The 26,634-nt window shown below is 50.6% G+C and overlaps 1 protein-coding gene across 3 annotated transcripts; it reads left to right on the forward strand.

The window, feature by feature from the left end:
• Positions 1 to 24: 24 nt before the first annotated feature.
• LOC104688084 (TCDD inducible poly(ADP-ribose) polymerase) lies at positions 25 to 26,630 on the forward strand. Of its 3 annotated transcripts, XM_039557132.1 has the most exons (7): positions 25 to 94; positions 835 to 980; positions 12,037 to 13,034; positions 21,936 to 22,104; positions 22,950 to 23,131; positions 25,477 to 25,752; positions 25,934 to 26,630. In XM_039557132.1, the coding sequence occupies exons 3-7, from the start codon at positions 12,100 to 12,102 to the stop codon at positions 26,379 to 26,381; spliced, it is 2,010 nt and encodes a 669-aa protein (XP_039413066.1). In that variant the 5' UTR covers positions 25 to 94; positions 835 to 980; positions 12,037 to 12,099; the 3' UTR covers positions 26,382 to 26,630. The 3 variants fall into 3 exon arrangements, with proteins under 3 accessions (XP_039413066.1, XP_039413067.1, XP_039413068.1); XM_039557133.1 differs by lacking the exons at positions 25 to 94; positions 835 to 980 and adding an exon at positions 9,791 to 10,055; XM_039557134.1 differs by lacking the exons at positions 25 to 94; positions 835 to 980 and adding an exon at positions 10,228 to 10,819.
• The last annotated feature ends 4 nt before the right edge of the window (positions 26,631 to 26,634 follow it).

Genomic DNA, 26,634 nt, shown 5'->3' on the forward strand with positions numbered 1-26,634 from the left:
CCCGAGCCCGGCCCCGTCCCCATCCCGGCCCCGAGCCCGTCCCCAGCCCCATCCCAGTCCCGATGTAGCCCCGCTGCCCGCGTGGCTGAGGCAGGTGAGTCCCCGGCGGGCGGGATCCCTCCGGGGTGTCACAGTTCGGCTGGGAAGGAGTGGAAATTTCCCGTGTTTTCTCTCGTGTTCTCCGTAGCTGTGAAAATCCCACTCGCCAGCCCCCACAGAAGAGCGTTTCTGTCTTGTTTTAGGCTTTTAGAGCCATTCCTAATCTCCGCAGCTCCACCCCAGCTTGGGGAGCCGTGCAGCGTGCTCTGCTTTTCACTGTTTGTCGTGTTCCCTCTGCAGTTTGTGGTGACAGCCCGCAGAGATTTCGGGGATTAACAGCAGCGTCCTGCACCAGTGGGGAGCGCTTGCCAGTGGGGTACAGGCGTTGTCCCAATGGCCTGGGCTGCCTGCAGCACTGCTTGTCCCCTGGACTGCCAGTTCTCTTCATATCTTTAACATTTTGATGTAAACTTCGTTTAGCAAAGCATGTATTTGTCTAAAATTTAATCCAAGTCATTTCCCCCATTTATTTCCCTCCAGTTACTAGTGTTCTCTGCTTCCAGAAAACACGAGGTGTATGCCATGAGGAAATGCTATGTGGAAATGAGAGTAAATTTAAATGAAGTTAAATATGATCAAAATGAATTCATTATGATAGAGCTTTATACAACACTTAAGTGCAGTAGGACTCTGCTTTTTGAGCTCATAATAAATTTCCAACAGAGCAGATTTTCAGATGCAGAGTGTGTTGATGCAGTGTGCTAACAGGATCTATTGATGTCATGTTATCTGCAGGCAGCTATGGGAGTTACACTTCTGCTAGCCAGACCTCCGTGCAGGCTTGGAAATCTCTCTCCTGCAGGGATTCCCAGGCTGGATTTGCAGACACACCAGCCCATCAGATGAAGCACAGGAGCTCTTGAGGAGCAGCAGGAACACCTGTGAGTACCATGGAGGCCATACCTGTGCACAGAGGGCAGGTGTGCAGTTCCCCAGCTGCCACAGCCGGGGAACCAACCTTCTCCTCATCATGGAATCATGGAATGGGTTGGGCTGGAAGGGGCTTAAAGCTCAGCTCATTCCAGCCTTGCTGTGGGTAGGGATGCCTTCCACTATCCCTGTCCAGCCTGGCCTTGGACACTGCCAGGCGTGAACCTCTCCTGAAGTGGTTTCAGCAGTTCCACTTCCACAGGTGGGAAATGCAGTTTGTCTCTTAGGTGGCATTCCCAAATGTGTGCTGAGGATGGCTCTTCAGCAAGAGTGGAGACCAGTCTTGGTTTCCTTGTAAAATGGGTTAAACCCCCAATGTCCCTGCCCACGGCTGGGGGGCTGGAACTGGATGGGCTTTAAGGTCCCTCCAAACCCAAAGCACTTTGTGATTCTAGTAGGAAACATCAGTAATTAATCAATGGTGCCAGTCATGTGAATTTTTTTTGTTAAAGAACATGCTTAGAGTTGTATAAAGTAGTTGGAAACTGTGGGGAAAATTAAGATTATTTCAGGATTTAGATAAGTCATTATCTCTGTCCTTGCCCAGATTTCTTCCTTCCTCTCATCTGGGTAAATTTGTTTTGTGTTGTGGTGGGATGTAATTAAGTCCTTTTTTTTGTGGTTTGGTTTACATGGGAAGGATGCTGTCATTTTGGAATGAAATCTGCCCAGTGACCATCTGTCTCCTCATTAGGATGAAACAGGACATTGATTTAGGCAGTGGAATGATGAAAGATTTTCATGAAAAACAAATGAGCGCTTTGCTTTTTTTAAAGCTCCTGGCTTTTTTTAAAGCCGCTGGCAAACTGTGGCTTCAGGCAGAACTCTGTGTACAGTGAGAGCTTCATACCCTGAGTGTTTCATAGATGCTTCCCCAGAAATAAACTGGGCCAACACTTTATTTATTTGCCAATAAATAAAACAATTCCAGGTTTTGTTTAAGGGCCTAGATTTGTATCTTGGCTAAATCCTTACTCAGAAGCTGTTGAGAATGTGAGACATCAGAAGCAGAGGAGCAATGGCTCCATGACCCGAAAGCGAAAGTTCTCCTGGTAACAGGAAAATGAATGCTGCTGTCTTTGTAACTTAGGAATTAGGTTTCTAGCCAAATTTCTTCTGAAGCACAGCAGCAGTGATAAATATTCTGAAAATACATGGATTGTCTTTACTGCTCTCACTTTTTCTCTAAATTTATAAGGTGGACTAAGCTGAAAAATTTAAATGAGGGCAGTGACCTTTCCTGCCAGGGTTTGTTTTGTGTATTTTATTGTTGTCACTTATGTGTGCTTAGACTCAAGACACCTTTGTGTCAGGTTACTGCAATCTATCATGCAGGAAGGGATTAATGTGCTGAGTTTGGGATCAGCTGATGGGAAATTGTTTAAATACAAAGGAAAGCCTCCTTTGGATGAGCATGACACTCATGAACTAAGCAGCTTCTCCGGAACTGTGTATGGGAACTGGGTGAGTGAGAAGCTTTCCAGTTCTCCTGTGTGCTGTGCTTTTCCTGAAACATTCTGTGGTGTCTGAGGTTTAAAACTGGAGCCATAATCTGGCTGTGTTATTTTCCAGACAAATCAGTCCCTCCATGTGGTTTAGAATCCCAGAGTGGTTTGTGTTGGAGGGGACCTTAAAGCTCATCTCATTCCAAGCCCTGCCAAGGGCAGGGACACTTTCCTCTGGAATGTAGCCCCCAAAAGAGGTGCCTGTCATTTCTGAAGGCTGGGAATTGCTGGATTTCTGTGGCACTTGCTGTTGGTGAAGGCAGCTCAGTGAGTAGCATATGTGACCCATTTTTGATGTCTTGAAATGGTCTCATCTGCTCCAGTTTCCTTCTTTAGCGTTTTTAAGGTTCTTGTGCCTGTGGACCACGTGAATGAAATCATGTCTAGGAATAGATTCAGCCTTGCTCAGCATTTATTCTGGGAAGAGTTTGGAACTGACCACTTTTGAAAAGCAGTATCAGAGGCACTGTTTGGGAAATAACCACATTGCAAAGGCAGTCAAGCAGTCGTGTCCACGTGGGATACTGAGCTTGTGTCCCTTGAGCAGCAGCCCACAAGTGGCTCTGCCGTGGTCCTCACACTGGGGCTTTGTGGGGTGATGTGCAGTGGGATGATCCTGGTCCAGTTCAGCACTGATCCCTGTCAGTGGGAGGGAGTCAGGCAGATGGGATTTCTGAGCCTGGCATGTGTCATCCTGGCACCCACCCACCGCTGCTGCTCCATCCCTCAGCAGTGTGGGAGGGGTTCAGGGTGCTTGGTGCCACTTCCCACCTGTGCCTTCTCTGGGGTTCCCTATTCCTGCAGCCTGGAGCTTGGCCAGCACCTGGACTTGAACCACAGGAAAATTTAACCTAGTGTGTAATCAGAAGAGTTGACCATCCCTGTGCTGGTGGTTCCTAAAATGCTAATACCTAAAGTAAGAAGGATGAACTAAAACTGAAGTGCCATGTGAGGGATGTTTGGCTGTGGGAATAAAAGGGGGTGTTACTGACTACTCATCTCCTGGAACAGTTGGAGATTAATGCATCCACAGAAAACTTTGTGTTTTCCAGTTGGCCAATCAGGGCTCAGTTTGAGCCTGCTTAGAGAAAATTCTGCCAAATATTTTCCCAATTTAAAAAGCCACAGGAAGTATGAAAGACAAAAAGTCGTGAACAGAATGAACGTAGCAAGGCAGTGTCCTGTACCCTTCTGGAATGCTGAATCCAGCAACACACAGATGGGTGAATCCCAGCAATAAAGCATTTCTAGTGTGCTCCCACACAGAATTCTTGTGGAAAGAAATAATGTCCAAATGCAGATTCTCATTTGCAGAGCAGAGCATCTCCTCCTCACAGCACTTCAGGCTGTTTCCAAGAGCAGCTGCTGAGCAGAGCAGGCATGTGGCTGTTTCTGCATCATCCTAGGGCTGGTTTCATTTAGGTGTTCTGCAGCCTGGGTCCACCCAGCTGCTCCCTGAGCTTCAGATTTTGGTTCTTCGGTTCCTGCATTTTACAGGAAATAAGTGTTGTTGAATTTAGCATTGGTTTTGTCCGTTCAGTTACTTTATTCTCAGTTTAAGGTGTGTACACTCCTGTTTCCCTCCTTGCTGAGTCATGCAGAGCTTGGGAGGAATTCAAATTTGCGATGCCTCTCCCTCTTCTCTTGTAAGGATTGACCTTTTCCAGGGATGTCTACAGAGATCTTCATTTGAACCTTCAACTTCTCCAGGGTGCTGGAGCTCTCAGTGTTTTACTGGGTAACTAAAGGTTTGCTCCAGGGAGCAGCTCTTAGCTGGCTTTCAGATGTAAAACAGGACAGTGCTGTTACCTTCCAGGCATCCTTTTTTTAACGTGTTGGAAATTTTGGTTAAAGGATGGACTTTATTTGCATGTAGATAGTGAATTACCTGTTTGCTAAATAGAACTAGGTTAATTACATTATTTGGATGCAGATAGTGAACTGTCTGTGTGCTAGGTAGAACTAACTGGTGATTTTAGAAAATATTTCTATTTTAGTTGGCCAACACTGCATTGTAAAGGAACATTCCTGTTTTGTTTAGTTTAAAAAGGAGTTGGCCTAAAGGAGAAGGACCAAAGCACTGCTGTCCACACATTACTGCTCACCTGGTGCCAGAATCCACCTGGGAAGTGTTCCAGAATTATCATTATCCTTGAAAAGTCTCAAAAGTTCAGTGGTGTTTTAGGAATCAGTTTGTGTTAGTTAAGCATTGGTAAGTGTTGCTTTGGCCTTAACTAAATTTTCAGGGTTTACATGGATTTAAGAGACTTCCACGAGAGGGTGCAGCAGCTCAACAAAATCCCATCTAAACCAAAGGAGCCTGTCCCCACTGTGGGCATATTTTGACTCATTTCATGTATTAATTTGTGTATTTACATCAACTTCCAGATTGGATGGGTGCTTCAGCAAATCAGTTTAATGTCCCAGAGTGTCCCTCCATTCTGGTACTTTCTGGTGTACAGTGTTACCTGGTCTCAGTCTATACCTGATTCCCTGCAAATGCTCACTGCATGCATTTTAAAAATAAAACGTAGGGCTTTTTAAAAATATTATTGTTTTAGTTTGGAAGCATCATTAATTTTCCCCTCAGACAGGTCCAGCTGCAGAAGGAAACTCCACCTAGAAAACTGAGTTCTGGAGAGACTGCTGACCTGAGTGTGTCTCCTAGAACTTGTTTCTGTTTCTGTTCTGTGCTAAATGATTTCTGGTTCCATAAGATAGGACTCCCTAAGTGGGGAGCTCTCAGGAGTGACTGAGCTCCAGCTGGACGGTGCTGCTGTGCTGACATCCTGAAAGCACAGAGGTGCTGTCTGCTCACACAGGCCAAGGGTCAAGGTCCGTTCCTCTGGCTGCGGCACTAAAATACCTCTGCAGAAATGATTAACTCCTAACAAAATTTCCAGGCAGAGAGCCCACCTTGGAATCATGTGTTCCCTGTCCGAATTCATCAGTCCTAAATCACTTCCTGAGATAAGATTATGTGATAGTGAAATAACCAGAAGTGGGGTGATGCTCACGTATAATACATGATTATTTTTTCCTGATAAATGCTGTTTTCACCAAACTTGAGGTATATTCAATAGAAGAAACAGCACGCTGTGCTTTCAAAACTTTTAATTACAGTACAAGATATTAAAAGAAGGAGAATTTGAGACCAAGGAAATGAATCTGGTTACTGCCAGCTGCAGATGTAAAAGTTGGGTCTGGATTTAGAAGGTTCCATTGATGAATTGGAACCACTCGAGTTTTGAGACTTTTCTTTTGAGCAGTGTAAAAGAGAAAAATAGGAGGTTTACTAAAAAATCCCCTCCACACAGTGAATATGTCAGGTAACCAGCAAGAAAATTTTTATTTTAAAGATTAGAGCCACCTTCTTCCATTTACCTGCTGTAGATTATCATTTATAAACAGATACGGTCTGGAGATGAATAGAATTAAATTAATGAATAGAAATTAATTAATAAATTAATTTAATGAATAGAAAATTTCATCTTGACATATTTGGACTGTGACGTTTCTGCTTTCCTTGTCTTGAGGACCGACCACAGCAGGTGGAGCCCAGTAGGTGTCAGTCCAGCCAAGGCTTCCTGAGTACAGGTGTGACTAAACCTCTGCTGCCCTCCTGCCTCTTCTTTCCCATTAGTGAAACCTGGCTGGCATCATTTCCCTGTCACAGAGACACAGCCAGCACATCAGAGATTACCTTTTCCCTTCTGTTAACTTTTAATAAATGTCTGCATCGCTGACCTTTCCTTTCCCTGGGTGCTCACCTACCCTGGCTGGCTGGCAAAGGGTAGAGCTTGCAGTGGTATTTGCAGGGGATTAGCATTTGTCATCAAGCATTGGTATGGAAAAGCACAAATCCAGGCACTGGGAGCTGCCTTGAGGAGAAGAATTTGGGAGCTCAGCGTGACCAGACCTGGCTGGGTGCACTGGGCTGAGCCCCCAGAACCTCCCATGCCCTGGGCTGAGCCCCAGCGGGGGCAGCAGGGGAGGGGAATTCTGCTCCTCTGCCCCCTCAGGTGAGAGCCCACCTGCAGAGCTGCCCCAGCCCTGGGACCCAGCACAGGAAGGACCCGGAGCTGCTGGAGAGCGGCCAGAGATGCTCCAGGGCTGGAGCCCCTCTGCTCTGGAGCCAGGCTGGGAGAGCTGGGGGTGCTCACCTGGAGAGGAGAAGGATCCAGGGAGAGCTCAGAGCCCCCTCCAGGGCCTAAAGGGGCTCCAGGAGAGCTGGAGAGGGACCGGGGACAAGGCATGGAGGGCCAGGACACAGGGAATGGCTTCCCAGTGCCAGAGGGCAGGGATGGATGGGAGACTGGGCAGGAATTGTTCCCTGGGAGGGTGGGCAGGCCCTGGCACAGGGAGCAGAGCAGCTGCCCCTGGCTGCCCCTGGATCCCTGGCAGTGCCCAAGGCCAGGCTGGACATTGGGGCTTGGAGCAGCCTGGGACAGTGGGAGGTGTCCCTGCCCATAGCAGGGGTGGAATGAGGTGAGCTTTAAGGTGCTTGCACCCCAAGCCATTCCATGATCTCTTTGTTAGTTGTCAGCACGTTGCTGTTTGTTGGCTTGTATAAAACACTAGAAAGGACAATGAACTTTCCTGTACTGGGATGTGTTTTAGGAAGTGAAGAATGTTCATTGTGCAAGAGTTGAGGTAGAAAAGGAGTTCTGTCACTAGAAAAAGAATGTGTTGGAGCCTGAGAGCTTTGTTGTTTTACCAAAAACATTTAAGTCAGATGTTTCCCCTCTTTCATCAGCAAATCCAAGTGTGCATACTGATTATCCTGTATTTGCAAGTCAGAGTTGTAAATTGCTGCATTCAGCTGGGGCCGTTTACCATCTGAAAGAAATAATTAAAAGCTTTCTTTCTCTTGCTTAAGATTTAAACATGTATTTAAAGATGAGATCATGCTTTCATGGTGGTCAGAGTTTCTTTCTATATTTGTGTGGGGTGGCCTCAGAAATGGGTGTACGAGGGGCTGGTGTGCTGTGTTTCCTTTAATTACATGTTTGTTTGGGGAAGATGGTTATTCCAAGCCTGTGTCTTTGCCTGGTTCCATCCTCCCAGCCCCAGTGCAGCAGGAGCTGTGCCCACCCCAGTGCGCAGTTCAGCCATATGTGCCTCTTATTTATAGCTCATGCGTGAAGGGAGCTATTCCAAAGTGGTAATTTCTGTTCTGGTGGTGGCACATAAATACAAGTGTATGTGAGCAGCTCCTTCTCCCTGAACGAGGATGTGACACATCCCAGTCACCCTTCTCGGGAATGCTCGAGTCCAGACAAACTGGGAGGCTCTGTCTGATGCTTCAGACACTCAAGAGCTCAATTAATTTACAGATGATAATTTGTCTTCAGCTCCTGCAGATACAGATGCCACCTTTACTCAGCCTCTCTTGAGTCATTCTCTCTCCAACTGCATTGGAGAGAAACTTATTTACAAGGACATGGAGTGACAGGACGAGGGGGAATGGCTTCAAACTGACAGAGAGCGGGTTTAGATTGGAGAAAATTCTTCCCTGTGAGGGTGGGGAGGCCCTGGCACAGAGAAGCTGTGGCTGCCCCATCCCTGGAAGTCCCTGGGCCAGGTTGGACGGGGCTTGGAGCAGCCTGGGACAGTGGAAGGTGTCCCTGCCCATGGCAGGGGTGGCACTGGATGGGCTTTAAGGGCCCTCCCAACCCAAACCAGTCTGAGATTCTGTGATTCTCTGGAGTTCCATTTCTGTAATTTGTTGGGAAAATGGCATATCCTACTGCACTATAAATGCAGCTGTGCAGCATTTTCCAGCTGTGCTGTACAGCTTGTGCCACCTTAAAACAAGTTTCCTTCCAGCTGCCTGTATTTTCTGTATGTGTAATTTCATAAAGTCACTGAGCACAAGGAATGAAAGACTGGCTTTAAAAAGAAAACAAGAACACGAGTTGTGGAAGCCCAGAGTCGTTTGGGATGGAAGGACCTTAAAGCTCATCTTGATCCAGCCCCTGCCATGGGCAGGGACACCTTCCAAAGATCAGCTTGGTTCTAAGCCCTGTCCAACCTGGCCTTGGACACTTCCAGGGATGGGGAGCTACAGCTTCTCTGGGCAAGTAATACAGTAGGTGTTCCAGCAACATAAATGTTACATTCTGAAGTTATTGACTCCTTTATAAGTTATTTTATCTGGCCATTATTAGTGCTGTGCATGCACTGGTTGTGGTTGGCGGCCGTGTGAGCTGCTGGCCGTGCCCCGCTGGGGTTTTCTCCGGGAACAGGCTGTGATTCAGCAGGGAAGCATGCCAGGCCGGCACGGACAGCTGAACCGGCCCCGTGCTCCCTTACACGCACAGCCAGACGGTGACAGCACGGGCATGGCTTTGGGACAAAGGGAGGTTAACTGCTCTTAACCAATTCCAGCCATAAAATACTCTGTAAATAAACAATAGCTGCCTGTAGTGCGTTATCACAGGACGGGCTGGGGTGAGAAGGAACCTTTAAATTCCTCTCGTTCCACCACCCTGCCAGGGGCAGGGACACCTTCCACAGACCTGGTTGCTCCAAGCCCCCTCCAACCTGGCCTTGAGCACTTCCCGGGCTGGGGCAGCCACAGCCTCTTGGGGAAACCTGTTCCACTCCACGCTCGCTTTTCCGGAGTGTGTCACCGGCAGGAGCACAGCCCCGATCCGGGCAGCGCCGTGGCAGGGGCTGCGTGTGGGTGCACCAAGTGAGTCAGGGTGACTTTGTTCCGGGATGGGCTCCGTGTTTGTCTCTTACTCATTAATTAGCGCAGCTGGAGCCGCTCGCACCGAGAGCTCGGCGGCGCGGGGAGGGTCAGGGTACCGTCCTTGCGTTCCGTGAGGACGGTGTGTTCCTTCGTGCTGCGTGACTGGAGCGCCCGGGCTGACACGGCTCATTCCCGGCGTATTCCCGGCCCGTCCCCGGCTCGCGTGCGAGCCCGACGCACGCAGTGCCGTGCTCGGGGACATCCCTCCCTGCCGGGCTGAAACGAAACGCTCGGTGCGTGATAAATGAAACGCGAAGGGGCCTCTCGTCCTATCGCTCTCGGGAACTCCTTCGGGCGGCGCTTTCGGTTCTCGCCGCTGACAGCGGTGCGGGGCGGGGTGCGGCGGCCGGGCGGCCCGGGGTGGGCACGGGGCGTGCTGCAGCCTGGCCGGCGCCGCGGGGGGACCGGCCGGGGGCGGGGGGACCGGCCGGGGGCGGGGGGACCGGCCCGGCCCGCCCGCGCTCCGCCCCGGCCGGCGCTGCCGTCGCAGCTCTCGCGGCAGCGATACTTAAGCGGGCGGCGGAGCGAGTGAGGAGGAGCGCAGCGAGTTGGGGCGGGATGTGCGGCCGGACGCGTCCCTTGGTGCGGACACGGCGGTGCTGACCCCGCACCGGCCGCGGTCAGGGTGTCCCGGCGCGGCTCCGGCACCGCCCCAGCGCCCGCCTCGTTCATTACATCTCCCCCCAGCAGAAAAGTGGTTTCGCTCTGGAGTTACCGTGGATTTGGGTCAGAACGCGGGAGCCGCGCCGAGGGAGCCCGCGCCGGTAGGTCCCAGCTGCGCTGGGCTGGCTGCCCGGCAGCTCCGCCGTCCTCAGGTTCTGTCTCTGGGCTGGTGCTGTTATTGTTTATTGTTGAAACGTGTCTTAAGGCCAGCGGAGTGGCTTTCTTGAGCAGAGGAGGCGCGGCTCGCGTGCGATGGCGAGTGCGATGGCGAGCGCTCGGGGAGCGAACCCCCCCGGCGAGGCATCGGCGGCTGCTGAAGCTCGGCGTGCGGGGAGCGTCGCTGCGGGGATCGCTCCTGCCTGCTGCTCCCGGGGCCGGCCTGCTGGAATGCTGAGACGGGAATGCCGGCAAAGCCCCGTACTCGTCCTTCTCGCCGCTTTATTTTTAGAGTCGTTGGGGGATCCGGCTCCGCTCACTAAGGCAGTTCTGTAAAAATAGCAGCAAAACTTAAATGCTGATCAAGTGAGGAATATAAATATTGAAATAGCAGCAGAGGTATGGCTGAACAAGATCAGAAGTCACTTGCTCAGCACCTTGGCACTGCAGGGGTCCTTGAGACCTGGCCGATCCTCTTGCTCCTCGCCAGGGCGGTGAGACCTGGGCTGCATGAACGGGAACATCTCATTCTCTTTGGAGTCGAGGATTTTTAAACCCTTGGAGTTACTTGAAGGTGCCTTTGGTGGTTTGGAGGAATTGCCTGGTGTCTGTGGAAGAATAACAGATACACCGATGACTTTGGGTTTAACTGCCAAACAGATATACCACTTGCTTTAAGTTTAATCTAAAAAATGGGAAAATTTGAGAGGTACAGCTTTTTTTTTTTCTTTTTCCTGGCAATCCTGACGTGCTGTTTCCCAGGGAAATGGAAAAGCCTTACAAATGAATGTTCCAAAATACGGAAGACTCAATGAGAAATTTTCCAGAGCAAATCATCAGTAGTAAGAGATTATTGCCAAATTTTCTCTGTTTTCTGGGATTTTGTTTTGAAGTGAGGAGTAACTTTGCTCGGAATGCATTTATCCAGGAAGTAATCCTTAATGTGCTCCACTCTGAGCATTGAGCCTGCATATGAGATTGAAGCAGGTTTAATTAAATGTAATCAAATATTACAGGATTCCTGATTAAAAGGCGTAGCACCTGCTTTTGGTGACGTACGAGACACACTGCTTATTTGTGCTTTAAAAAAATACACTTCTGCAGCTTGCAAATAATGTTTTTCTCAGTTCCTGAGTAACTACCACCCTTCTGTTTGCTTCCCTGCCCTGTTTTAATTCCTGTTGCCCAGCGTGGCGAGAGGCAGAGGAGCGCGGTGTGTCACCACCGGGTGACCGGGTGCCACAGAGCAGGGCCACGGGGGGTGCGGGCGGGGACAGGGCGGCGGCGGCAGGAATGGGCTGTGAATTGCTCAGAACCACGCCGGGGTGACATCCTGGCCCCCGCTGAAGCCCGTGTGAAGTTCGCCGCGGGTTTCCGCGCAGCCAGCGGCTCCCCGGCGGTGCTGCCGGTGGGAGTGGGAGGTGGCACGAGGGAGGACACATGCGAATGGAATGGGAATGTGTAGGTTTGCTCCTCTGGTGGGAGAGGAAATGGTGCAGGAATGTCTGAAATGTGGGGGGGACTTGTCTCATGCTCCTCAGGTCTGTGTGTGAGGGAGGCACAGAAATCAGCGCTGTCATGTTCGCTTTTGTGGAGTAGAATGAATCCAAGTGCTCTTGTTTATTGAACATCCTGACAGGGAGGAGGCGTCGGACCACCCCCCTTTCCTGCCCACCCTCGGGGGACTGTGTGCGTGCCTGAGTGTCTCAGAGCCTGGATGTGCGAGGAGATGAGGAGTGTGGGTTTGGGATTAATTAGCCGGAGTTTAGCTGTTTTCAAGCTTTACGTGCCTGAGGGCTACCCGCAGTCACAGCGAGGGGAGGAGTTTGCTGTTGCTGGCTCGAAATCCTCTCCAGGGGTGATCTTGTTCGTGTTAACCATGAGCAATTAGAGAGATTAACTGTCTTGTTTTCTTTTCTGCCCTAGATTGATTCTTGGGAGGCTCTGGGACATTTGAAAGTGATTTGGAGAGAGCAAAGTCTGTGTCCGATGGACACCGAACCCAAGCCAGCGTGTGTGGTGCCCCAGGCTCCCTGCCCAGGAATGAAGTGCTCTCCTTCAGAGGACTTTTCTCCTCAGGTGAGGCTGTCTGAAAAGATCCCACCCGTGAAGCCTTGCTTCAAGAAGAAGCAGCAAGTGCAGAAGAGACTGGACACACAAGCTCTGCGGGCTTTGCGGCCGATCTTTACCAGCTTGCTGGGAGCTGGCACCTTGGGTAGGGTCTTCGTGCCCCGAGGCCAGCGTGGTGGCCATGGTGATTTATGTGAACCTGCTGTGAAAAAGACTCTGGACCTCGGTACCTCTTGCCCCCAGACAGAAAATAATGTGACTGTGCTGATGCCAGCAGCTCCAGATGTGCAGGGTCAATTGCCAGGAGCTCATCCTTCCCCTGGGCATCGTGAGCAGGACGTCCAGTCAGGAGAGCAAAGTTTCTCCCCAGAAACGCCTGGAACTGCTGCTGATAATGGTAATGAATCATTCCAGGATCATCCTTTGCACCCAAGTGCTAGTGATGGTGCAGCTTGTCCTTTGTTCCCTGACAAGGTTCTGGAAAGCTACACATCTAGCTTACTGCAGGAGAACAGCTGTCCCGTGCAATACAACTTGACCCCGAGCAATAAATTCAGTGCTGGGATATTTCAGGATAAAAGTGAAGAAGCTTCCCTTGACCTGGTGTTTGAGCTCTTGAACCAGCTGCAGTATCACACCCACCAGGAGGATGGGATTGAAATCTGTGTGGATTTTCTCCAGGGCACTTGTGTTTATGGCAGTGATTGTCCCAAGCATCACACAGTGTTACCCTATCACTGGCAGGTGAGGAGGACAGTAACTCAGAGGTGGCAAAGTGTGACCAACGATTCCCAGGAGCACCTGGAAAGGCTTTACTGCAACCCTGACAATGACAAGATCAAAGTCAAGTATCGGTAGGTAACTGAATTTACTCCTTTGCTGGGAAGGGTGCAGAAATTTAACAGGATGTACCTCTTTTTTCCCTGATATTTGTGTCCAAGTGTGTTAGAAACCCTGGGATGATGTTTCCTGATTTATAGCCAACAAGTTTAACTCAACCAAAAATTCTTGTACACCTGTATAACTGTTGTTTAGCATCTGGAATGTGTTCTTTGAGGACTTGGCGTGTGTGAAATAAGAAAACTTCAGCTCTGTAGGAATTCAGAGACTGTTGTGCAATGCTGTGCTTGTTCTTGGTGTTCCTAATTAGTCTTTTCTCTGCATTAGACAAAGTGGCAGCATGAAAGAGCCTTGGCAGCGCTGAGGACAGGAATGACAGAGCAGTTGCTCTCTGCCACTGTGAACACAGACTGGCTGTGCACTCCCAGCACAGTCTGTGCCATTCCACCCCAAGCAGCTAAACCAGAGGGGAGCTCTGGGGAGACCTTTGGAAATGTCGTATCACTGCGAGTAAATGGGGGTGTTTCAGCTAATTCCCTGTGAGCAACCTGAGCCACCCTGGCAGAAATGCTGATCATTTCCACTATTAAAGCAGCTATTGAAGTTATTGTTTTCTCTGTACAGAGCTCTGTTTATTGACTCATTTTCTAAAATTAGCCAACAGCTGTTAACTTGATGTGGTTGTGTGACCGGTGCACCCCGAGAGCTAAAACTTCTTCAGCTTCTCCCCTGCAGGTTCCACTTTGAGGAACAGTGGGGAGGAGTGATGTTTACAGGGTCCAGTCAGTGCAGGGTGCGGGCTGGTTTGGTTCTTTTCTGGAGGAAGTGTGTGATGCACATTGTGGCAGGGCAGATAAGAGAGGAGAAGTTTGCCAGGCTGGCACAGCTCCAGTTCTCAGCGATGCTTCTGTAGTGAAAACTTCACACTGCCACACTCCCCAAATCCTTCGGGGTTCTGCTCACTGCCTCTTCTTCCAGTTCCTGAAGGAGTTATATCCCTGCTTTCTCAATATTTTATTTTCATTTATTAAGCTGAGATTTCTCATTTGGCACCAGAGACCAAATCTAGTGCTTAAAGTCAGCATTAGTCTTTACTCTCACTTAATTTGATGCTGGATTAGACACTAAATTCAGCCTTTTTCATAGACTCAAACTGGTCTGGGATGGAAAAGACCTTAGAGATCACCCAGTGCCAGCCTCTGCCATGGCAGGGACACTTTCCACTATCCCAGGTTGCTCCAAGCCCTGTCCAGCCCGGCTTTGGACACTGCCAAGGATCCAGGGGCAGCCACAGCTTCTCTGGGGACCCTGTACCAGGGCCTTTTTAGTGATGGCAATATCAGAATATGGATACTCCACACTGAAAACGAAGTAGGATATGTAGTAGGGAACAACCATATTTTATAGAATTGTCTCGAAGACAGTCTTCAAAAAAATTGAAAAATCTTTTAAGTGCATAGCAGATAAAATTTGCTGTATTTTACAACAAACTTCTATTTCCCAAGTATTTGAAATTATTTCTGAAAACAAAATAGCACAGCCAGAGCCAAGCCCATTAAATGATTTAACTTTGAGCTCTGTGCAAATGAGCAAGTGGTTTTCTTTTAGAAGTTGTGTCACCAAATCCATCACTGCACATGAGCTCTGTGTCCTAAAGGATGGACTTGGGAGTGTTACTGGTAAAGGACACAGTGCTTGGTCATGGCTTAGTCATCCCCAGCCTGGGAAGCTGCTGTGCAGTGACATCGCCCTTGCACTGGGTGTGCAGGTCCCAGCCTGGTGGGGCTGCTGGGCCTGAGGAACACGGAGTTTCTGCCTGTCTGATCCAACTGGGGACAGGGTTGGCAGGTGTGTGCCAGAGACAGAACGTTCCCTCGGTGTGAGGGAAGGCAGAGGAGCAGCGTGGGCTCGGGACAGCCCGGTGGGACACTGCCCTTGGGATGAGGCACAGCCTGGGAGTGCAGACCTGACCTTGTTGGGCTGAGTGGGTTCTGCCAAACTGCAGATTTACACTGGATATTGGGGGAAAATTCCTGCCTGTGAGGGTGGGCAGGCCGCGGCACAGGGGCCCCAGAGAAGCTGTGGCTGCCCCTGGATCCCTGGCAGTGTCCAAAGCCAGGCTGGATGGGGCTGGGAGCAGCCTGGGATAGTGGAAGGTGTCCCTGCCCATGGCAGGGGTGGAATCAGCTGAGCTTTAAGATCCCTTCCAACCTTGGAAGAGCTTCACGTGTCAATAAGCATCAGTGAGACCTTTGGAGTGAAGTTCTATTTAAGACCAGAGCTGCTGATTTCAAACTTTGAGTCTGATCCTCCTTAGAGCTTTGACTTGCCAAGGTTTTAAGCCAGGTTTTGAGGTGGGAGGTCAGTGTTCTACTGTGTATGATTGCCAGCTTCTTCTTATGCAGCATCACGTTGTGTGAGGAGAACCTGGCAGGTGTGGGGAGCTCCAGCTGCCCGGTGGTCCCTGCAGGCTGCTGCCCGTGTCCCGCGTGTGCTGCGTCTCCGGGGAGCTGCGAACGTGCCCCGCCAGCGCCGCGTCCCGTGGTTACGGCATTATTTGTTAAAGCCATTAATCTCCCGTGGTCAGACGAGCTTTGCAGGCCTGTCTGCTCCCTGGCAGCCGGCAGGAAACGCCTGCTCAGCACTTTGCCTGGCCAGCAGGGCTGCTGTTTATCCTGCTGCGTGTCCCACACGGTCTGGGCGGCGTGGCGAGTGGGATTGCAGCGTGCGCGCGGAATCCTGGCACCAGCGCTGCCCCCAGGGAGCCGGGCCCTTCCAGAAAGTGTTGGGCTATCAGCTCAATTAGGGAATGAGCTCTAAATTAGGGTGTTCTTCAAGGAGCTATTTATATAAACCTGCCTTCCTCTTAATTATTGGGATGAGTAATGATGGAGATAAGTTACTGAGATGAATATTGTAAAATATACATTAAGCTGTTGCCTCTCACCTAAGGGAATGTGATCTCAGAGGAGTGGTAAACCTTGTTTATAGTTACTTTTTAATGCAACTCCTTCAGCTACTTCTTGCAGTTTGGCCTCAAACTGAGTATTTGTCATAAATTACTTATGTTTTTTGTATTCTTAAGTCTGCCAACTATGTAGAGCCACATACCAAGCTATCTGAAAAATGGGGGAACATCAACTTAAGCAGGTTAAAGTACTTGGAAGCACTCGGGTTTTCTTCCTAGATGTGAGGAGAGGCCCTGGAGAAGTTCCAGCTTGCAGCAGAGAGAGCAGTGCCAAGTGCTGCTTTCCAGCGGGAGATGCCCACGTTGGGATATTTTAAGATGCTCTTTGCTGAGGGGAAATACTTGGCTGAGGAGCTGAGCAGGTTTCCCCACACACACACCTGTCCTATCATGCACACATTGCTTTTCAAAGCAAGCAACAGCATTAGAGATTACAGGGGGATTTGTTTAAAAAAACCCTGCGGTTCCTGACCCAACAGTTCCCCCCGCTTTGGCAGAAAATTCCACTCTTTCTCTTGGCAAAAAGGTCTCCCAGCTCGCCTGACACATCAGCTTCTTGCTGTTGCTTTGATTTCTTTCCTTTTTCTTTCCTTTTTCCTGTAATTTCCGTAAGTTTTATGAAATGGCTCCTTCGAGCTAAAAGAGAGGCCAGGGTGGAACGGCTGCAGTGAGGGAAAAGCAGGTGGGTCTGCAGTGGGGCGTGTTGTGCCTGGGAGCTGTTCTCTCCCTACGCACTCGGGGTTCCTGGGTGAAGTCCGAGTAAATAGCAACAGGACAAGAGGAAACTCAAGCTGTCCTGGGGAGGTTCAGGTCGGATATCAGGAGGAATTTCTCCATGGAAAGGGTGGTCAGGCACTGGAAGGGTCTGTCGGGGGAGGTTTGGAGTCCCCATCCCTGGAGGTGTCCAAGGAATGAGTGGACATGGCACTCAGTGCTCTGGGCTGGGGACAAGGTTGGACTCGATGTTCTTGGAGGTCTTTTCCAACCGAAATGATTCCATGACTCTGTGACCACGGTGTGTTCCAGTGGAGTTATCAGAGGGCATGCAAAGGGACTGGGAAGGAAGGGCATGGACACAGTGAAATGTACAGGAAACTGGTTTTCCTTCATTCCTCTGTGTGTGGGATGGCTGCATCTCTGGTGCTGACAGAATGTGCTTGATGTGTTAAAATCATACAGAGCACAGTGGAGGCATTTCAGGCATGGAATCACGGAATCAGAGTGGTTTGGCTTGGAAAAGTCCTTAAAGCCCATCCAGTGTCACGGCTGCCACAGGCAGGGACACCTCCCACTGTCCCAGGCTGCTCCAAGCCCTGTCCAACCTGGCCTGGGACACTGCCAGGGATGGGGCAGCCACAGCTGCTCTGGGGCAGGAGTTGTTTGGGGAGTTCTGCAGGTCCCTGGCCCATTAAATAGTTAAATTTCAGAAGTTTTCTGTGTGATCCACACAGCTGCCACAGTGTGTGAGATAAGGCATGTGTTAGTGATAACACGGAGATGAGAAACCAGCTGAGAGTCCCTCTGCCTGAATTTGGGGGAGGTTCTTGGCTGTACCCTCTGAGAGGTTTGGAGCTGCTTTTCATTCCTTTCTAGGAGGAATGCAAGAGCCTCGAAAGAAACTCCTGTGAAGTGATTCTGGCAGTGTTTGCCTTGTGCTGTGTGGGTTCCTTTTTGCTGCGCTTTGGAGCACCAAAAAAGCACCATTTCCGTATGAAATGAAACTAATTGGCTCCTAGCTGCACAAACGCAGGGAAGCCCTGAGTGCTGTGTGGAGCAGCCGAGGAACCAGCAATCACTGTCATCCCTCCTCTTGTTTCCTGTCAACAAACAGATTGCAGATTGGGGAACAGCTGTCACCTGGCTGCAGGTTGAGGTCAGGCTGTTCCCTGGCAATCTGAAACAAAGGTCTGGGATGGCTGCAGGGATTGCTCACAGGAGCTGCTCCCAGGTAATGCAGCAGGCACAGTGCTGTGACAGGACTGCCCTGTCCGGGACCAAGGGCGAGCACAAAGAGGCTCTGACAATTATTTGCTCAGCAGGAGCAGTGATCAAGAAGTTCCTTCCTGCTGGGTACTCGGATTTGTTGAAATCAGGAGGGATTTGAGCTGAGTAGTAATTGAGAATCTGATTCTTGTAGTCATGTGTACACAGGAGTGCTATTTTTTGGGGGGGAAGCTGTTTGTGGAAGGTGTGACAATGAGCATTCATTTTTAGGAAAAGCCTGGAGTGCCAGGACAAGGGGCAATGAATTCCCACTGCCAGAGGGCAGGGATAGGTGGGATATTGGGAAGGAATCCCTGGCAGCTGTGGCTGCCCCTGGATCCCTGGCAGTGTCCAAGGCCAGGTTGGACACTGGGACAGTGGAAGGTGTCCCTTACCATGGCAAGGGTGGTACTGGATGGGCTTTAGGGTCTCTGCCTGTATCAGCTCTGCAGCCACTCAGAGCTGTGCTTGTGCTCCTCTAAAACATCAATAGTTTAGGTTGGAAAGGGTCCTTAAAGGTCATCCAGTCCCACGCCCTGCCAGGAGCATCTTCCACCGATTTAACAATGAAAGCAAACAAACAAACCTCTCCCAAACACATCCACATCCGGAGCAGCTCAGAGCCCTTTAACCCAGCAAGCCTGGACAGGGACACCGTGTTTGTGCTCCCCTGCAAAGGAGGGGAGCTGGGGTTTGAGTCGGGAAATAGGGTGGAATCCTTGGGAGAGGGGGATGTGCTCCACACCCTCATTGCTGTGGAGTTTTAGAACTTTCCAGTGCCTCACAGCCCAGGCCCCCCCAACCCAGGACCTCGTGTTCAGGAGTGGGTTCTTGGGAAGAACAAACAACTTCTGGTACAGTCTCTTCTCCTCCAGCAGCCCTGCCCCAAGGACTTCCTGATCCAGAGCTGGGGGGGAGAGAGCTGGGGGGCTTACTATTTTTATTTTTATTTTTATTTTCCCTGCCAGGCATTCGTCTAAGCTGTGTGTATGTATGTACACATACACATATATATGGGCCAGTGTGTCAGCAATTGTTTCAGATTTACAAGCTGGCCCTCCTCGCTGTGAAAATTCCAGGAGATTGCTTTTCCAAGCACCCCAGTCACCAATTGTACAGGCAGGGAAAAACAGTCTTCCCAACTTCTAGAAAATAAACACGGGAAAAGCAGCAAAGCCACTGCTTTTGGATTCTTTTGTCCCCTAGGATGGAGCCTTTCAGCTGAGAGAGAAGTGTGTCTGTAGCACCTCTGCCATTCTGAGGTCTCACCTCCCACGTGGCCCACGGTCACCACAGAGAGAAGCAGCGTGACTTGATGAGGGGGCAGATTCAGTAAAATCTGGAGCTAATTTGCTGCCCTGGCACCTGCTGCCCCTCTCTTGGGGTTGAAATGAGGACACACTGCTAAGGTTGAGGCTCAGATGGGTTGCTTGTGCTCTTGCCCTGCTGCAGAGGTTGCTGTGTGCCTTCCACAGGCCGTGCAGCCCAGTCCTGGTTATTGCTGTGCTTTCACTGCTGTGTTGGGAAGAGCTGTTGGTGCACATCCCTTGGGAGTGTTCCCTGGGCCTTTTCCTCCCACTGTGGCTTTCGATGGGAGCACATTTGGTTCTGCTGTCTGAGCTCTGCTGTTGCTATTTCAGTACCTGTGCTTCAGAATTAAACTCTTGGCTGGGTGTCCAGCTCTGGCACAGGCTGCCTGCTGGAGTCCCCATCCCTGCAGGGATTGAACAGCCCTGGGGATGTGGCACTTGGGGACGTGGGTCAGTGGTGGCCTTGGCAGTGCTGGGGCAATGGTTGGCCTCGATGGTCTGAGAAGGCTTTTCCAATTTAACCAAACCTGTGATTTCTCTGATCTTTTAAAGCCAATATCCTTTAAGAGACATTTGGTTTCAGACAGGAGTTTAAACTCTCAGTCCCCCGCCCAAAGCTGGGCACATCTCTGGGAGAGTCCTTCCCCTGCAGCTTCAAACAGGTGTACAAACAAGATGAAACCTTGCTGCTCTTGTGTGACCAGGAAGTGCAGGTGCCTGACTTGTCTCCTGCAGTAACTGAGCTCCGTGTGACTCTCCCAGCCCCGAGTGCAAAACCTTCTCGTGCCTGTTTGGCTCTTTGAAGCCCCTGAGGTCCCCGGGTTGTTGCTGGTGCAGAGAGGAACTAGCTTAGTCAGAGAGAGAACGTGGCCAGTTTCAGCATGGCAGGGTGTCTGAGCGTGTGCTGAGTGTCACAGCTGTTCTGATGGGAACAGGGTTTCATTTCCTGCTCGGCCCCTGCCGCTCGCAGCGTTTCTGTTTTTTTCTGAACCTGTTTGCGGTAACTCACGGCACGTCCCCGAACTCGGAGAGCAGTTTCAAACCACATGTATTTTCAGAGCACTTACAAAACAGATTTCTCTACTCATCTATTTGTACATAACATCTCGAGAGTGTTTGCCTTGCTGAAGGGAAAGAGCCTGGGGGATTCACGCATTAGGCTGAAGTTCTTCAGAAGGATGGAAGGAAGAGCCCAAATATCCTTATTTTGGCTGCACTCATCTGAAAAAGTTCATCAGTGTTATAACTCACCAGTCGATGAACCTGCTCAGTCCAGTGTCCTGGGAAGTTTATACCTTTGTGTTATTTCTTAAGTTTAGGGAACAGAGAAAATGGAACTTATTCGTGGGGTCATGTTCTGCTGTTGAGATCTCGTGGAGTTTTATTCTGAACTGTGCTGTTCTGCAGCACCAAATTTGGGCTGTGTGCCCTGTTCTTCCGAGAGTTCAACGTGCTCATTCTCTCTGTGCAAATAGTTCCACTGAACTGCTTTATTTTATAAATAGAGACCTTTATTTGGTGAGTTGGTGAGGAGAAATTCTTCAGAAATCTCTGTTCTCACCTCTCGAAGAGTCTCTGTGGGACCTTAACAAGAGCACAAAGTGCCAGGACAAGGGGAATGGCTTCAAACTGCCAGAGGGCAGGGTTGGATGGGAAATTGGGAAGGAATTGTTCCTGTGAAGGTGGGCAGGCCCTGGCACAGGGTGCCCAGAGCAGCTGGGGCTGCCCCTGGATCCCTGGTAGTGCCCAAGGCCAGGCTGGACATTGGGGCTTGGAGCAGCCTGGGACAGTGGGAGGTGTCCCTGCCCATGACAAGGGTGGGATGGGATGAGCTTTAGGGTCCCTCCCAACCCAAACCATTCCATGATTCTAGGACTTTGGAGAAGTAATTTTAGTCTGGCTGAGTATCCATCCTTCCCACAGGCAATTGGGAATAGTCATTCCTACCTCGGCAGTGGATGAGCTCAGGCTCTGTGGTGTTTGCAGGGGGTTTGACAAACATTTCTGTAGGGAAGGGCAGCTGTGTTTGCAGCCCGGGTTTCATGCTGCTCGTGCAAGGGGCAGTGGGAGGAACCTGGGCCCCACCAAGGATTTGAATGCATTTCCTGCTTTCCAAACCTCTGACAAACTGCAGCCTTCAGAACCTGCTCCTGCCACACTGACTCTTCCAGGAATAACAACACCAGATATGATTTTACATCATGTTAGCTACAAAATTCTCCTTTACATGGAATGGTTACTTTAAATGGTTAGACTTGGAAGGGACCTTAAAGCTCATCCAGTGCCACTCCTGCCGTGGGCAGGGACACCTTCCACTGTCCCAGGCTGCTCCCAGCCCCAATGTCCAGCCTGGCCTTGGGCACTGCCAGGGATCCAGGGGCAGCCCCAGCTGCTCTGGGCACCCTGTGCCAGGGCCTGCCCACCCTCACAGGGAAGTATTTCTCACTAATATCCAATCTAATCATGTTTTACACCTAATAATAAATTATTTGGGATAATAAGATGGGATTTAAGGTCCCTCCCAACCCAAACCATTCTGGGATTCTACACCTCAGACAAGTGCTGGGTTTGAGGTTTTGTCCCTCTGTGCTGAAAACCATGTGTTTAATGGAATACAAAAGGTGAGAATTGTCTGTTTTTCCCTCTCTTCGCAGGGGCCAGGAGTTCTGGGTGGATCTGAACCTTATGAAATTATATGAAAGTGCAGAGTTCGACCAAATGCGGCGCCTGTCCACAGCCTCCTGCCCCAGCTCCAGCTCCAGCTGCTACACGGTGTGGAAGTACTTCTGCAGGGACCACTTTGGCTGGAGAGAGTACTCAGAGGTATGGCCCCCTTCCCTGCCCTGGAGCCCCGAGCCCTCCTTACAGTGCACACTAAATACGTACATGTTCAGCCTGGTTCCTCTGCAGACACTCTGGGAGGTGATTTGGAGTTACTCTGAGGATGAGGAGGGTCAGTGTTCAACTGAGAAAGCAATGAAGGGACAGCTCTGCTGGCCTGGGTTATGGTTCTGTGATCCTTGAATTAGCCCTGAAAGCACCGGGGATGTGAGGGCTGGCCAGGCTGTCACACTGGAGAGCAAAGCAGCTTGTGGCAATACCAAGGGAGCCCTCCTGGAGCCTGATCTGGTTTTGTGACAGTGGCACCGTTTCTGCAGCCTTTAGAGCACCACCTCCACTCACCTTGGCAGCTTTTCATTGATTGCCCTGTCCCCAGAGCTCTGCTGAGGCAGGACAGGCACTGCCAGAGCTGTGGGGTGCAGCCCTTGGGCTGGGCACAGCTGATGTTTGGAATGAAACCTCATCAGCATTGGCAGTCCCAGAAATAATTCCTGAGTGTAAGAACTGGAGAGAGCTGGGCAGAAATACCACAAATGACAGGTTTAGGGTGTTTGAGCTGCGAGGAGAACCACAGGGCCTGGCTTTGCGCAGTGTAGAACAGGAATGTGAACTTTGGAGCGTGCGGTTTCTCACGTGTGCATTTCCCTTCCCCGTTTTCCCCCCCGTCTTTCCCCCGCGTTTCCCCCCCGCGTTTCCCCCCCGCGTTTCCCCCCCCCGTTTCCCCCCCCCGTTTCCCCCCTGCGTTTCCCCCCCCCGTTTCCCCCCCCCCCCCCCCCCGTTTCCCCCCCGCGTTTCCCCCGTTTTCCCCCCCGTTTTCCCCGTTCTAGCCGGTGGTGAGGCTGATCGAGGAGGCGAGCTGCCGCGGGCTGCGCGAGGTGCGCTTCGTCACCTGGCACAACCAGTACATCCTCAACATCAAGGACGGCTTCCAGCAGAACTCCTGCTTCCGCAGGGAGATCAAGAGGAGGCCCCTGCTGCGCTCCTGCGTGCTGCTCACGCCCTTCCTGCAGTAGGTATCCCGGGAAATGGGCAATTCCCGCTGCTCCGCACTGGGCTGGCCGGGGCACTTGTGTTCCTGAGGCGTGACAGGAAACCCGCACTGCCGGGTGGGAAATGGGAACGAGAATCCAAAATCTGGGTCATGCTGGCAGCTCCTGCCACTTTCCTAAATATTACATACCTGAGGAACTCCTTACTGTTATTTAATTTGTAATGTACCTTGGGGATGTTGGAACATCAGGTTTGCCGAATTCCTGTCCATTTTTCAGCATCCTGGGCTATGGAAGGTGTCCCTGCCTTGGCAGGGGATGGCACTGGATGAGGTTCGAGGTCCTGGCAGCCCACACCATCCTGTGGTGGTTTAATGGGAGCACTGGGTGTGCTCACAGAGCCCTCACCCCTCTGGTCCCGAGGGGAGGCTGGGTTTGGTCACAGCCTCAGCACACATGGGCTGGGAGGTGTTTTTATGTGGGGTTTTACAGGAAGGAAACCCCAAGGTATTAGAGAGAAACTGGAGGGTGCCAGTAAAAACCAAGAGTGGACTTGCTGGTAGAGCAGTCCTGGTTCTCATCCTAATGAAAAGTGGGGATTTCAGGGGTCCTCCTCGTGTTTTGCTGCCTGGGATCATTTTACCACAGTGATCTGCTAAAATGATGCAATTCCCAATTAATTACCAGCTAATTTTGTTGGACCTTGAGGGCTCTGCACTCATGAGGGATTGACCAGAACTGTTTGTGCCAGCTACCAAACGTACAGACTAAACTCTGAGAGTCTGCTCTGCACCAAAGCTCATTCTGATTTTCTTTATCCAGAGCCCTTGTAAAGCTCACTTACACACACACCGATTCTTGGCAAGAACAAGAGCATTTTAAATATTTATGGGATCTATCCTTAAGCAGTCAGTGTTGCCTCCACTTCCCACATGATGCTACCTGAGATTTGTTCTTTCCCTCACCTCCCACCTGCTTAAATCTGTTCTAAAATTGGAAAAGAATCCTTGAGTAGAAATGAAAAATGTTGACTTTTTAATGGCTTCCCCTGTAGAATAAATAATATAAATATTTTACACCAGTCAGAAGAACCAAACAAAGTACACCAAAGGATTGCAGGATTTTTATTGGATTTGATGTCTTCCTCATTAATCCATGATTTACTGGCAATCTCTGCTTAGTCTTCCAGTCCAGTGTGAGTGATGAGGCCCTACAGGAATATTTTTTTACCCATTTGCCTATCAAAGAGGAAAAACAAATTAAAAACAAATGCACACTTTGGTATTTGATTGCTATTTTAATAATAATTCTTAGAACAAAATCCATTTTCTGGGTTTCTGCTCAACTGTTAATAAGCAGTGAGAAGAACTTTGAGTTAAGTCAGATCCATGCAAATGAAGGGAATCCTGGCCTTGGCCTCGAGCAGGAGGTATCAGCCACTGAGCATTCAGTGTTTCTGCCCTGAGAGGTGGGAGGTCTGTCACAGCTTTCCATGTGCTGATTTAAAAACAGACCTTTTTCCACCAGACGTCCCCTCTCCCAACCGTTTTCCTTGGATTTGATTTGATTTCTGCCCATCTGTGGGGTTTGGAGAGCAGCTCTGCCCTGGGCGCCTGGGCTCTGCTCTCTCCTGCTGCCTGCTCCGGGGCACGGGGGTGTTGACAGCTTTTCCTAGGGAAATACTTTGGGAAAATACTTCTTGGTGGACTTTGGAGCTCGTTCCACGTGTTCTTGCAGCTGCAGGAGCTGTGCTGGTGTGAGCCAGGGCACAGCAGGCGCTGCACAGTCCCAGTGTTCCCCTTGGTGTAGGAGGGAGAATCCAGGGAGCAAGGATTTACTCAGCTGAGTAAGGGCTGCTCACTGAGGTGGGATCAGGGCAGCATAAACCACAAAGGCCTCTTGCCTCAGTGTAGCAGCTTCCAGAGCGTGAGGATTCCGCAGAGCTGCAGGTGGGTGGGAGCAGAGTCCTGCTGGTCCCCTCCACTGGCTTTTTTTTCCAAGGGGCTTTTTCTGGCATCCGTGGGGCTCCCTGGCCACAGCTCCCTCCCTCAGCCCTGCCTGTTCTCCAGGCAGCGTTCCTAGAGGAGGGGCAGGAGAAGAACCAGCTGCAAATGCAAATCCACATCTGGCTGTGCAAATGGCAGTAAGAGTCTTCCTGGGTTGGGAAGGGGCCTTAACTCCCATCCAGTGCCGCCGCTTGCCAGGGGCAGGGACACCTTCCATAGCCCAGGTTGCTCCAAGCCCTGTCCAACATGGCCTTGGACACTTCATGGTAATCAGAGGCTTTTCAGCCATGGTGGGGATGAACTGGAGGTGACTGGAGGCTGCTGTGGGTGTCTGAGCACAACCTTTGTCCGTCCCCCAGGACCCTGGGCGGCAGCTCCGCGGTGCCCTCCCTGTGCTCCGACCCCGCCTCTGCACAGGACTTGTCCCCAGCTGCTGTCACCTCTCCCAGCTTCTACCCCGAGACCTGGATTGGCATGGATCCAGCTCAGGACTTCATCCAAGTGCCTGTTCTGAAGGAAGACAAAAGCTATAGAACCATTTATAACCTGTTCCACAAGACTGTGCCAGAGACCAAATACAAGATTTTGAAAATCCTGCGAGTGCAGAACCAGTTCCTCTGGGAGAAGTATAAAAGGTAAGAGAATGCAATTCCAGTTCTTTTATAATGGATGTTCCTAGAGGGGGAATTTTGTAAGAGAGATTTGTATCTCCTCTCACAGCTCCGCTCTTCCAGAGGGCGACGCCGTAATGAAAACAGCTTCTCCCCGGCTGACCTGCAGCAAATACTCACCTTCACTTCCCACTTTCTATTCCAGGAAAAAGGAATACATGTCCAAGAAGATGTCTGGGCTGGACAGGATCATGAACGAGCGGCACCTGTTCCATGGCACATCCCAGGACGTGGTGGACGGGATCTGCAAGCACAACTTCGACCCGCGGGTGTGCGGCAAGCACGCCACCATGTTCGGCCAGGGCAGCTACTTCGCCAGGAAGGCCAGCTACTCCCACAACTTCTCCAAACGCTCCCCCAGGGGCATCCACTTCATGTTCCTGGCCAAGGTGCTCACGGGCAGGTACACGGTGGGCAACCACACCATGAGGAGACCGCCGCCCGTGGAGCCCGGCAGCATCACCAGCGACCTCTACGACTCCTGCGTGGACAATTACTTTGAGCCCCAGATCTTTGTTATCTTCAATGATGACCAGAGCTACCCCTATTTTATCATCCAGTACGAAGAAGTCAGCAGCACTGTCTCCATCTGACAGCCTGTGCTGCTCCTTCGCAACCTCTCACCTGGCAGCCATTCGTGTGGGGGAAATAAAATCTGGGCACTTCCTAACTGCTGGAATGACTTGGAAGGAAGGAAATCTGAAGTGACCAACTGTGCACTTGGTGGTTGATTCCCTATGTGGAAATTGTACATATTTTTCCATTGTTTATAGTTGAAAATCTGTGCCTTTTGTTACAAAACACTGTTTATTTATGTTAGTAAATATTCGTGTTTCAGAATGTGTC

The sequence above is a fragment of the Corvus cornix genome, chromosome 9 (assembly GCF_000738735.6).
Source record: "Corvus cornix cornix isolate S_Up_H32 chromosome 9, ASM73873v5, whole genome shotgun sequence".
NCBI classification, from domain to species: Eukaryota; Metazoa; Chordata; class Aves; order Passeriformes; family Corvidae; genus Corvus; species Corvus cornix.